Source organism: Kogia breviceps, chromosome 4 (assembly GCF_026419965.1).
Source record: "Kogia breviceps isolate mKogBre1 chromosome 4, mKogBre1 haplotype 1, whole genome shotgun sequence".
In the NCBI taxonomy this organism is placed as follows: domain Eukaryota; kingdom Metazoa; phylum Chordata; class Mammalia; order Artiodactyla; family Physeteridae; genus Kogia; species Kogia breviceps.
This window is the reverse complement of record NC_081313.1, coordinates 83362206-83375295: the sequence shown is the minus strand read 5'-3', so window position 1 is coordinate 83375295 and position 13090 is coordinate 83362206. Positions and strand designations below refer to the sequence as shown.

General features: G+C 34.5%; 1 protein-coding gene across 4 annotated transcripts in view; it reads left to right on the top strand.

The window, feature by feature from the left end:
- The window catches only part of GIN1 (gypsy retrotransposon integrase 1), a 33471-nt gene extending 20773 nt beyond the window's left edge, over window positions 1-12698 (top strand). For all 4 annotated transcript variants that reach the window (XM_059060727.2, XM_067031413.1, XM_067031411.1 and 1 more), the window contains exons 5-8: window positions 3730-3921; window positions 4014-4190; window positions 4881-5166; window positions 12244-12698. In XM_059060727.2, the coding sequence (XP_058916710.1) occupies window positions 3730-3921; window positions 4014-4190; window positions 4881-5166; window positions 12244-12518 (930 nt within the window). In that variant the 3' untranslated portion in view covers window positions 12519-12698. The remainder of the gene's footprint in view (window positions 1-3729; window positions 3922-4013; window positions 4191-4880; window positions 5167-12243) is intronic.
- The last annotated feature ends 392 nt before the right edge of the window (window positions 12699-13090 follow it).

The following is a 13090-nucleotide window of genomic DNA, read 5'->3' as shown; positions in this document are numbered from 1 at the left end:
TTTTTTTCCCTTAACTTTTCAGTTTATATATCATTATGTTGCTGTTATATCTATTAGTGATTAAAATATACATAATCATCTGTTGTTTTGTGATATAAATTACTAGTGCTTAACAATAACTAGTTCTCCTAGCCTTCCAAACATAGACGACTGTCCTAGCCTCTTGCAGGTGGGCAAGCCCAAGTAACACATCTGGGCAAAGAAGTTGGATGGATGAATGTGTGCCCCTTTCAGCCTGAGGTATTGAAAACTTCATCCTCAGTTCTTCCTTCTCCCAGTCTTATTCTGTCTCTGGAGAATTAACTGCATATTTCAGATATTACCCTAAAGGGTAGTGGATTTTCTATCATTCAGGATTTCTGAGGTACCTAGGTGCTTTGGAGAGACACCCTGACCTACAGCTGACCTTGTCTGAGCAAGTAGTAAAAGTTTTTAGTTAAACCACTGAGGCTTGAATGTGTTTTGTAACTGCAGTATAATGTTGCCTACCTTGACTGACATAGCAGTGGTCTGCAAGATGGGGTGTGCAAAACAATCTAGTTTGTAGGATGACAATATTAGAACTTTTGTTTATACTTTTTATCTAATGAATAAGAAAGAAATGAAGCTTTTACTAATAATATATAGAGACTGATAATAGCATCCTGAATCAACAAAGCAGATGGTTTTGTGTCGCACATGGTACGGGAAGGTATCTTGGGAGAAAAGTGAGAATCTGCAACATGTGGGAGTCCATAGTGGTTCCCTTACTCATTCTTTTGCTTTAGCAGCAGTAATTAAATTTATGGATATTGTCCAGTTTTTGCCAAACTACCCTTCATAGAATAGCTAGGTGGCTTAATTTTCTTGCACTAGTGAAACAAGATCATACGAATAATAATGCAATCACCTTTCAACCACAGGAAAATGATAGAGCTGACACAAGTAACTTATAGTACTAGCTCTTTCACAGATACATTAATGATATAAAAATAAATGTGGATTAATCAGATCTGATAGGAAATGGGCCACCAAAATTCCAAATTATCAAGAAATCTATTTGAAATATTGTCTTACTTTCACCTTTATTAATGAAAAGCCTCATCCTAAATGCATATAGTACTTCAATATACTAGGTAATGACAATATGAAACCATTATGAATCACCAGCAATCTTTCCAGTTGTGTTTAAAGTCATATGATATATAATTATTGGTACTATGTATAAAATAGACAACTGATGGGAACATACTGTGTAGCACAGGGAACTCTACCTAATGCACTCTGATAACCTAAATGGGAGGGAAGTCCAATAGAGAGGGGATATCTGTTTGTGTATGGCTGATTCATTTTGTTGTGCAGTGGAGGCTAACACAACACTGTAAAGCAACCATACTCCAATAAAAAATTTTAAAAATAAAAAAAAGTCATATGCTAATCCATCCAAGACTTTGAAAATTTTACCAAAAGTAACAATAAATGTTTATAAGCCTCTTTTATGAGGTTTAACAAAAAAACTAAAAATCACATGTGATTAAGAAAATTTGTTCTTTTTGCTGTGATTTAAATGGCTTAAATATTATACAGCAGGCATAATCGTGACAAAATAAAATGTTTTCTTTTGTCAGCATATACTGACATAGAAAACACTGCTAAAGTATTGAAATAAGATTTAGAACATTATACACAATGTGGGAGGTTATTATAAAGTTGATGAAAGTACAGATGTTTCTAACATATCTCAGCTTAGAGCATTTGAGTATTTGCTAAATTGTTTCAATAAAATATACAAAGACCTTTTTATAAACCTCTGAAGAAAAGAGAATTAACATTTGTAAAGGAAAAATTATTTTTTTAATTTTAAAAATGTGTCTTATGGAAAACTAAAATTGTGACCACTAATGGAATGTCTGGTTTAATGGGGAGAAAAAAAGTCTCTTGGGGTAAGGATATCTAGGTAGAATCTCACAAATGGATTCACTGGATCAGTTCTAGGCAACCTCTTCAAACAAGTTGAAGCCTTTTCCAAAAGTCAGTCATTTTTAAAACCATTAATTATGACCTCAGATTGAGGCTGACCCAAATGATACCTATTTTCTGGGATTTCTTTTAGATTACTTTTGAATTAAAAGGAGGTGGCCTAACATATATACAATGGAATATTACTCAGCCATAGAAAGAAACGAAATTGAGTTATTTGTAGTGAGGTGGATGGACCTAGAGTCTGTCATACAGAGTGAAGTCAGAAAGATAAAAACATACCATATGCTAACACGTATATATGGATTCTAAAAAAAAATGGTTATGAAGAACCTAGGGACAGTACAGGAATAATGACACATGTAGAGAATGGACTTGAGGACACGTGGAGGGGGAAGGGTAAGCTGGGATGAAGTGAGAGTGGCACAGACTAATATATACTACCAAATGTGAAATAGCTAGCTAGTGGGAAGCAGCCACATAGCACAAGGAGATCAGCTCGGGGCTTTGTGACCACCTAGAGGGTTGGGATAGGGAGGGTAGGAGGGAGACACAAGGGGGAGTATGGGGATATATGTATAGCTGATTCACTTTGTTATAAAGCAGAAACTAACACATCATTGTAAAGCAATTATACTCCAATAAAGTTGTTTAAAAAAAAAAGGCGGGCTTAATTAGTACATATAGGAGTAAGAGTTGTATTCCACTGTGAGTAACAGAGAACCCTTCTCTTCCCTCCAATATATAAACTCCAATAGGAGTTTATTTTATACTTAGGGAAAAGAAAGCCAGGCTCTCCTGGGTTGGAAGGGTAACTCTGAATGTCATTGGGAGCCCATGCTTCTAGCATTCTGTTCCACCATCTTTGAGATGTGACTCTCAATCTTATGCTTACAATATGGCATGCCACAAATTCTACATTTCTGGCAGAAAGAAGGGGGAGGTTAATGGGCAAAAAAATGGGCTAGCTGAGTCTGCCCAACAACTTTCACTTAAATCTTTTTGGCCAGAACTATATCACTACCCCACTACTGTATCACTACTATCTGACTACCCCAACTAAAAATAATAAGAAAAAATAGTTTGAGGTGTAAATAAGGTAGGGAAAATAAGTTAACAGGCTTATTCTTAGAAGTTTTCTAAACTCATTTTGACTTATTAGGCCCTGCCCATAATAAATATAACAAAAAAATAATAGTAACATTAAGAGTTATAAAGTGCTTACTACTTGCCAAGCACTGTTTTAAGTGCCTTATAAACATTTATTCATTTAATCCTCAAGAGAGGCGTGGGTAGGATTTTCCTCGTTTTACAGATGAAGAAACTGAGTACACAGAGGTTTGATGATTTGGCCAAGGTCATGTAGCTGTCAAGTGTATTATGTTAACTGTGTTTGAGAAACTGTCTACTGAATTAAAATGTTATCTGAACTCAGAGTTAGTGTTAAATTCTGTTCTTCCATTTCCTTGCTGTATGTGTGTGTCTGGCAAGGCACTTAACCTCCCAGAGCTTCAGCTTCTTATCTTTAAAATGTGGTTAATAATATCTCATAAGATTTTTGTCAGGTATAATGACTGTAATGTAAAGCGTCAGCACATAGTAAGGGCTCGATAAATGGTAGTTACTCTTTTAAACAAAATATGTATGTTTTCATAAAGACTGGCTATGATCAAGGAAAAGGCAAGATTCAAATTATTTTGCAACCTTTCAATCCAGGGAAAAATAAAATACAGATTTTAAAATCAGCTTTGTTTTTTATATGTTTTTCAGATCAATGTAGAACTGTGTGAATTGTTTGGTACAAAGCAAATTGTAATTTCTCATGCCTCCCAAACTATTAATCCAACTGTAAGTACACCTAGCACAATCAAAACATTTCTTTCCAAACACTGTGCTGACTACCCAAACAACTGGGATGATCACCTAGCAGCTGTTTCATTTGCCTTCAATGTTACTCACTTGGTATGTACCTTTTTATAATCTGTACTTGTGAATTATGACTATTTCTTGACTACATAAATGTTTTATTACAAATTATTTATTTTTCTTAATAGGAACCTACTAAAAATACACCGTATTTTCAAATGTTTAATCGAAATCTTTACATGCCTGAGACTTCAGATATTCTTCGTGAAGTGGATGGTAATAATACAAGTATGTTTGCCAAAATTCTAGGTGCAATTAAAGAAGCTGATAAAATAATGGAGAATAAGACAACTTCAGCAGGCCAGGTGATTCTAATAGAAAAAAAACTCTATAATCTAAAAATTTGTAAAGTGATTTTTTAAAAAAATTTCAGCACACACTCACATACATATGATATACCCTTAAACCAAGTTTTTTCTATTGAATTCTGCATGTTTTGATTAAACAGTATGTTTATTAGCTATGAAATTCTGAGAAACATTAATAGGAAAACTATGTGTTTTGGAATCAAGGTAGAGCTGAATTCAAACCCCTGGTCTTGCTTTCTAGTTGTTTAACTTGGGCATATTACTTTATCTCATATTACTTTATTTTCTTTATAAAGTTGAAGTAATAATCCTGACTTTGAAATATTGTTTTAAAAAATTAAGTGAGGGTCTTCCCTGGTGGTGCAGTGGTTGAGAGTCCACCTGCTGATTCAGGGGACACAGGTTTGTGCCCCAGTCCGGGAAGATCCCACATGCTGCGGAGCGGCTGGGCCCGTGAGCCATGGCCACTGAGCCTGTGCATCCAGAGCCTGTGCTCCACAATGGGAGAGGCCACAACAGTGAGAGGCCCGCATACCGCAAAAAATAAAATAAAATAAAAAATTTTTGCCTAGCTTTCAGTATCATCTCAATAAGTAATCTTTTTATTATAATATTATCTGTATATACCTTCAAGAAACTCCAGCTCTTTCATCCCTTTGTTCTTTTTTTTTGTTTTTACACTTGCAGATGGAGAACAACAGTTTTGATGAACTAAATAAAAGCAAAATCATTGTTAAAAAGAAACCAAAGCAGTTAAATCCATTTCATCTAAAAGTGGGTCATGAAGTTTTAAGACAAAGGAAAAACTGGTGGAAGGATGGTCGTTTCCAATCTGAATGGGTTGGTCCTTGTGTCATAGACTATATTACAGAAAATGGATGTGCTGTTTTGAGAGACAACACTGGGACAAGACTTAAAAGACCCATCAAAATGTCCCACCTCAAGCCCTATGTAAGAGAATCCAGTGAACAAGGTAAATATCTGTCACTTCTCTACATTTTTACTTTCTTTGAATGAAGAGAGAAGTTAAAAATATAAGAAATCTCCCCCACCCCGCACCCCGCGTTTGGTTAGTTTTTCTCTTCCCTTCTCATTTTTATAAAATTTTGTACAATATTAGAGCCCAGGTAGTCTTCTTTATTAGCATGTGTCTTCTGGAACTGTCAGGCTTGTAAGAGATTTTATTTTGATTTCTAGTGTACTTTTCACACACTTTCCCACAGTTCATGTGAGAGACACTGAATGTGTTTCACAGAAGGAAGAATTATATCTTCATTATTTTCACTTTCAGAATATTTTGTCACTTTTAGCATGAAATGATAGTAACTAAGATAAATAATGCTCAAAACAAACATACTGTCTGGAATTCTGTTGTGAGATAAATATATTAGGGGACATTTTTAAATGTGATTAATTTTTAATGTTGCAGCTTAGTCACAGTCATGGTGGATGCAGGGGAGGGTGAGAGTGGGAGATACTCAGAATGGCTATAAAGTGCCATTATAAGAAGAGGTAAATAGCACACTGGACAAGGTAATACTTGCCTCAAAATGTGATTACAAATAGTCAGGATATCCTGATCTTCTCTAACCCTTTCTTTCATAGACTGGAGCTAAATGACATGGCTTTCAGATTAAATCCCACTTTATTGAGGCTTTTATTTTGTCCTATTGCATGTGCTCCCTAGAGTTTCTTTGGGGTGGATAACTTAGAGGGAGTGAATTGGTACCTAGCTAGTTAATTTTGTTTTTTCTATAAAGAAAGATAAAGCATCAATATTATTTGAATCTAAGTAGCAATTAAGGAAGATACAACTTAGTACATTTTTAAACAATATAAACAACTGAGTTATTTAACAGGCTTAAGTAAATAATAATTACAAAAATGATGAGAATAGATAACCCTCTTTCTTAGGATATGAAGCCCTTGGGACTGCTTTGTAATAACTCTGTTTCTGATCTGGGTCACAACTCTCATGTTAAAAGCTCTGAGTACCTTCCATTCTGCTTATGGCAGAACCAGTTGCTCTAGTAGTAAACTTAGCTTGGACTGTTTCAATTCAGAAAGCTCACAGTACCTTCATTCTCGTTGTTAGAAGATAAGCACTTTTATTCCTTGTGCCTCTTCTTAGTTCTAAGCTGCACTTTATGATTTCTCCCTTCTGCAAGTTAAGTAGGAACAAAAGATTATACAGGTGCATGTTGTCCTTTCTTCTTCTGATTTTCCCCTTAATCTTTGGCGTTCAGGACTTGCTCCCTTCTAATGTGTTAACCTTCCTTAATACAAAATCTCTGCTTAAAATGTTGCTGTATCAGGATCTGTTTCAACATTTTGCAATTTGCTCTTGCCGAAGAATTTCTTAAGGAGACCTAACATTTTGATACTGCTGAATATTTCAGAATCCAATTGAATAGAACAATTTCTAAACTGGCAGTACAATTTTTGCCTCATGCTTCAATTCTCTGCAGATTATTCTTCCAGTACTACAAAGGAAATTGCAGTATTAGTACTAGTGTATACATATAAGGAATCTGAGATTGATGGGTAAAATTGTTTTTTCTTATTAATCAAAGGAAGTACTAATCTAGCTATCCTAGAGTCTGGTTCTTGTTTACTCTTTGGTCTGTTTTTGTCTGTTTCTCTTATTTGTAGAAAATTCAAAATAAATGTGATTTCTATCACATATTTTCCTGAAAATCTTTACCTCAAAAGCTGATTTTAAAGAGTCTTTGAACTGAATTTAAACCAAACAAAATGTCTTTGAATAGTCATCCCATTCTTTTGACATAAATTTGAACAAGGTATAGCCAAAAGAACTATGAATTTGTCTTCATTGTTGCTCTTACCAGCATTGAGATTTCATAGCTGTATTAAAGCTCACTGTACAAAGCAGATATGCTTCTGTTGCGAACTTCTTATCCATTCTTATCTAGAACATAATGTTGAGGGAGCACATTCAGTACTATATTGACATTGCTATTTTAAGCAGGCCTATTTGCCTTTTTGTCTAGTTAAGTGCCAGGCACCTTTTCAAGACTAAGTATTTTAACAATAAATTTTTTGACATACCATAGTTTCTCTTCCTAATCGTAATGTTTCCCTTTGAAAGGAAAAATGTTATTGACCCATTATTCTATCTGACATAGATTTTGAGTAGTTTTGTTTGTTCTGAGTGGGAATTATTGTGATCAGTTTGTGTCTGCCTCCCCTAAAGGCTTTGGTCTGATTGCCCTTCACAGTTTGTGAAATGGTTTTTATTCTTTTATAAGTTTCCTATTGCTGCCATAACAATTTACCACAAATTTAGTGGCTTAGAGCAACACAAGTTTATTATCTTACAGTTCTAAGAAATCCAATGTAGGTCTCATTGGGCTAAATTGAGGCATTGGCAGGGCTGTGTCCCTTTCTGGAGGCTCAAAAAGATGGTGTTTCTGTGCATTTTCCACCTTCTAGAGGCTGTTCACATTGCTTGGCTGTGGTCCTCTTCCTCTATCTTAAAAGCCAGCAGTGGGGGTAGAGTTCTTCTCACATTACATCACTCCACCCTCCTATTCTTCTTTCCCCTTCCACATTTAAGGACTCTTATCCTTGGGCCCATCCAGATAATCCAGGATAATCTTCCTGTTTCAAGGTTGGTTGGTTAGCAACCATAATTCTATCACTACCCTAATTCTCCTTTGCCATGTAAGGTAACGTAATCACAAGTTTCATGAATTAGTACATGGCTATCTTTAGGGGTCCATTATTCTGCCTACCACAATTATGGTCTACATTCTCAAAACAAAATAAAGCTTAGTCCCTGTATTAGTATCAAGCCCATGAGCTTGACTTTATTATTAATACACAGTCATCAGTTGGTATCCACAGGGGATAAGTTCCAGGAGCCCTGTGAATACCAAAATCCGCTCATGCTCAGGCCCCTTACATAAAATGGCATAGTACAGTACCCTCAACCTTTATCCCCTACCCCACCCACACATCCGTGGATCCGAACCCTGGGATATGGAGAGCCAACTGTAGTTTTAGCACAGCACCTCCCTTTGGCCTCTAATTAGGTAATCTCAAAATTAAAAGTCATTCATTTCTCTGTGTTAGTATTGGTTATCCGTTATGACAATTATGTGATATGTATCAAATTGTAGTTATTTGTTATTTTATCATGAGAAAAGATGTATGGCAACACATTGTAATAATTTTAGGATATCAGGCCATGTATGGGATTAGTCAAGACACTTCACTTCACAATAAGAAAATTAATTATTCTGAAACCTTGTACTTTTCTTTCTATTTGAAAAAATAAATTAATCCAAATCACTCAGACTTTTCTGAGGCTTTGGTTTTTTAACTTATTTTTCTCCTTAGGGAAATTTTAATACTCTTAATCTCATTTTTTTCTCCTTAAAACTAAATAAAAAGGTATGTCAAAACTGCTGATAACACCTTCCTGAAATGTCTTGAAAATACCTCTGCTTCTAGGAAACTAAAGACTCAAGTATTCAGTCCAGTCAAAACTGAAATAATGCTTTCATCAAACATGTCATAATAGTAACTAGATCAATAGAATGAGAAAATTAAAATAATTAAATTCTATCGTGTAATGTGACTGAGTAGAAAATTCCTTTAATATGGTTTTGTTTGTTTATTTCTCTTTTTATCTTGGGTGCAAAAACTTACCTTGTTCTTTTCTATATCCCTAACTCAGGATTGTTCTAGATCAGTACTGTCCAATGGATATATAATGCAAAAACTATGTAACATATAATTTAAAATTTTCTAGTAGATATGTTTAAAAAGTAGGTGAAAAAACTTTTAATAATATATTTTATAGTTACCCAATATATCTAAGATAGCATTATTTCAACATGTATGTAATGCCTCAATTATCTCTTTCTGGTAAGTCTTTGGTAATCCTTTTTGAAGTTAAAGAGCATTTCTGTTGGGTCCACTAGATTTAGAACATAGTAGGAATTGAAACATATTTGACCTTTATGAATGAATAAGAATTTTGTTTTTTCCTACACAAAGAAGGCTTGAAATCTCCAGAGTAGTTTTCCATTGCATATAGAGTGATTTGTGTAGAATTTGCTGAGTATAATCTTTATTCTCTACAGTTTTATCACACTAAGTTACTTTAAATTTTATTTAAAAGAAAGTGTGTGTGTGTGTGTGTGTGTGTGTTTATATATTCAGATATATATTGGTTACTTTCATATAGAAGCTGTCCTCTTACAAACAGGTGAGGTTGGTAAGGTCCATTTGTTTCTAAGTCTACTGTAATTAGGAGGTGCTTATGCTCAAGGTCTTTGAATGCATTTGCAGGAAATCAAAGTGATAACTTCTAAGAGCTTTACATCTATCCATAGTTTCCCTGTTGATACATGTTTACTGGACATATTTTACTACAATAGACCTGCTTTCTGTATGGAAAAAAAATTTTGAGACAGAAAACTTCCTTCATCAAAGATCTCTGCAAAAATCCAATTTGGAAATACTTTAAATGCTATATTGTAGCTGCTGTCACTAATACATTGCAGCAGTGTACCCTGAACCTATGAAATTCTTCATGGCTTATTAGAAAAATTTCATCAGCAACATTTTTTACCATACCTAACCTTTTTAAGTTCCCTTTGTAAATTACAACCTATCTTTCTCTAGTATTAACAAGCTAATAGCAGACTTTGATGTTGAAGCTTTAGCAACACATTCTAAAAGTGTTTCAATTTCACTAATCATTTTTTCTTCTTTCCTGCTACTCTTGGCCATAGCACTTCTCATGGGTTGCATGATTTTTTTATCTTTCAGAATTGTTCTCTTGTTCAGCAATTCATCCCCTACTAACATACAAAAATCATTTTCTTATCACCTTCAATTACCCATACTTTTATTTCCATCATAAGTATGTGTATCTTCTTAACAGCATTTTCAGTCTAATTACTACTTTTGCATTAATAAGAATTGGTGGGGTTAAACTTAGAAAGCCTCTCAAAACTAAAATACCAACTACACTTTGCCTAATGAAGAAGTAATTGGGCAAAACTAAATGTCCATAGTTTTTCCAAGTCTACTTATACCATCTCTTGGGAGAGACCATAGCTTTGTTTGATCTTTTTTTTTTAATATTCTTTTTTTTTAAGTTTATTTATTTATTTATTTATTTTGGCTGCATTGGGTCTTCATTGCTGTGGGGGGGCTTTCTTTTAGTTGCAGCAAGCAGGGGCTACTCTTCGTTGCAGTGCACAGGCTTCTTATTGTGGTGGCTTCTCTTATTGCGGAGCACGGGCTCTAGGCACGCGTAGTTGTGGCTCACAGGCTCTAGAGTACAGGCTCAGTAGTTATGGCGCACGGGCTTAGTTGCTCCATGGCATGTGGGATGTTCCCGGACCAGGGATCAAACCCATGTCCCTTGCATTGGCAGGCGGATTCTTAACCACTGCGCCACCAGGGAAGTCCTGTTTGATCTTTTGATGTTTGTAAATTTAAAGTTCATAAATGTGTAACTTATAGGGTTGGAATAGATTCAGTTAGCTTTTCACATATTAGTATGAGGATGGGTAGGGTGGAATCATGTTCTGGGATATATTAGCAAATTTATCTGCTCTGAGAAACTTTCATTGATCTCTAATCTAAATGGGTAATTAATGTTCCTTTTGCTATTTCTTGAACTTAAAATTTGAGGATTCTTTAAGGTTTTAAAATCTTTAAGAGAATCTTTTAATGTTTGGGGAGAAAATCCAGAAAGAGAAGGCAGGGGTCCAGGAAGTTAATCAGCTGTGGTGGAATAGTTCCTTGTTGTAATGAATTAAAATATTATGTAGGGAGAAATTCTTTTATATAATTAACCTTTATTTATAGAGATGCTGCTGCTTTGCCATGTGTTTTTCATTTTAAGCATTTTTTTCCTGATAGTGATGATAAATTTGCTCAAAATAGAATGAAATGCTGACAAGGAAGATTCCTTGTCACATTTTAGTATGGATTTAGCTACACCTTAAAAAGGTCATGAGCACTTTAATATTAAATTAGACTTAAGTAAGCTAAGCTTTTAAATCTAATTCATTGTAGCCAGGCTACTTTCACATTCCTATTATATAAGCCTGATTCTAAGAACTTAATCTTCATTTTAGTTTATCATTTCATATTGTGACAATTTAATATTATTGCCCTAATATGGATTCTATAAAGACCAGAGAATTATCTAAAGTTGTAAATGTAAGGATTTAACAATTCCATTTGTTAAAACATCTTTCGAGACCCCGTTAATTCACCCAGAAATGCTTTGCAGAAGTATATTAATATCATCACCAAAACTATAGTTTTATAACCTTTGTTTTTAATCTATACCATGATTCTCACCCCCTCCACCCACACCTACCAAACACAGATCAAGAGAATACTCTGTAATGGCCAAATGGGAAAAGAATCCAAAAAAGAGTGGATATATGTGTATGTATAACAGATTCACTTTGCTGTACACCTGAAACTAACAACATTGTAAATCAACTATACCCCAATAAAAAATTTTTTTTAATCCTGTAAAAAAAAATCTCTTTATATTATTCCTATTTTTTTTAATTGGAAAAAGAAAGTTTGGCTCTTTTAAAATCCTTGATCTTTCCTGAATTCTGTATGTATGAACTGTCAAATTCATATATCTTTGGGTTTTTGTTTGTTTGTTTTTTTCCGATACACGGGGCTCTCACTGTTGTGGCCGCTCCTGTTGCGGAGCACAGGCTCCAGACGCACAGGCTCAGTGGCCATGGCTCACGGGCCCAGCCGCTCCACAGCATGTGGGATCTTCCCGGACCAGGGCACGAACCCATGTCCCCTGCATCGGCAGGCGGACTCTCAACCACTGCACCACCAGGGAAGCCCTCATATATCATTTTATTCATTCTTTGACATATTTATTTAGGAGATATGAGAACCCACCAGAAATTAATCTTGATAGTTAATTTGTATTACTTGGGATTTTGTTCCTCATTTAACATTATTTAATTTTAAAGTGATTTCATTATAATTCTAAAAGGCAAACTTACGTTTCTTCTTTCAGACAGTCTTTATCTCTTACAAGGTTCAGTAGTGGCAGATCATGACTACATTGGAATGCCTGAAATTTCAGTTGGAGCATACCAAGCAAATATTCTGGTAGAAGATGCAACTATTGGAGTAGTCGACAGTGAATTACTGACATCAAGCAAGGATCGTGAACTGTTAGAATACAGAAATGCCAAAATCTCTCCCTTGATAGAAGATCATAGTACTCTTGAAAAGCAGACTTTTAGTCTCTTGGACTCTTCAAACCAAGTCCTTGAGTACTTAAGTTAGTGAACACCAAAATTCATTTAAAGTACTTGTTTAGAAAGTATATCTCCTTGAATCTTGTTATCTTTTCCATTCAAAAAGGTTACTTAGAAAAAGTATCTTGACAAACTCAATGACTAAATCCTGAAGATTTATTTTATAACTATTTGTTTAAAGTTGTGCCTCATTTGAATGTCTGTGTGTGTGTGTGTGTATATATATATATATATATATATATATATATATATATAAAGGCAAAGGAAGTATATTACATAGATGTCATTTTTTTCTTCTAAAAAGAGAACAGGCAAAGCATGCTTGCTTCTTGAAAGTAAACTAAATGCTAGCTCAAAACTCTCAAAAAAACTCTCAAAACTTTGTTTGATATTGGTACCATGTTTTCAGTTTTAATTTTTTTTAATATTCCCCCCTTTTAAAAAATAAGTTTGAACTACCTAGAATTGCATTAATAAATATTTATTAAATGTGATAAATGAAACCTCTTTCTGTGTCATTGGAACTTCTAAAAACAATATTGTAGGGAAAAATTTAGAGTTGTTTAATGGGCTCCTACAGTGTATTGGTAAGTTCGCCTT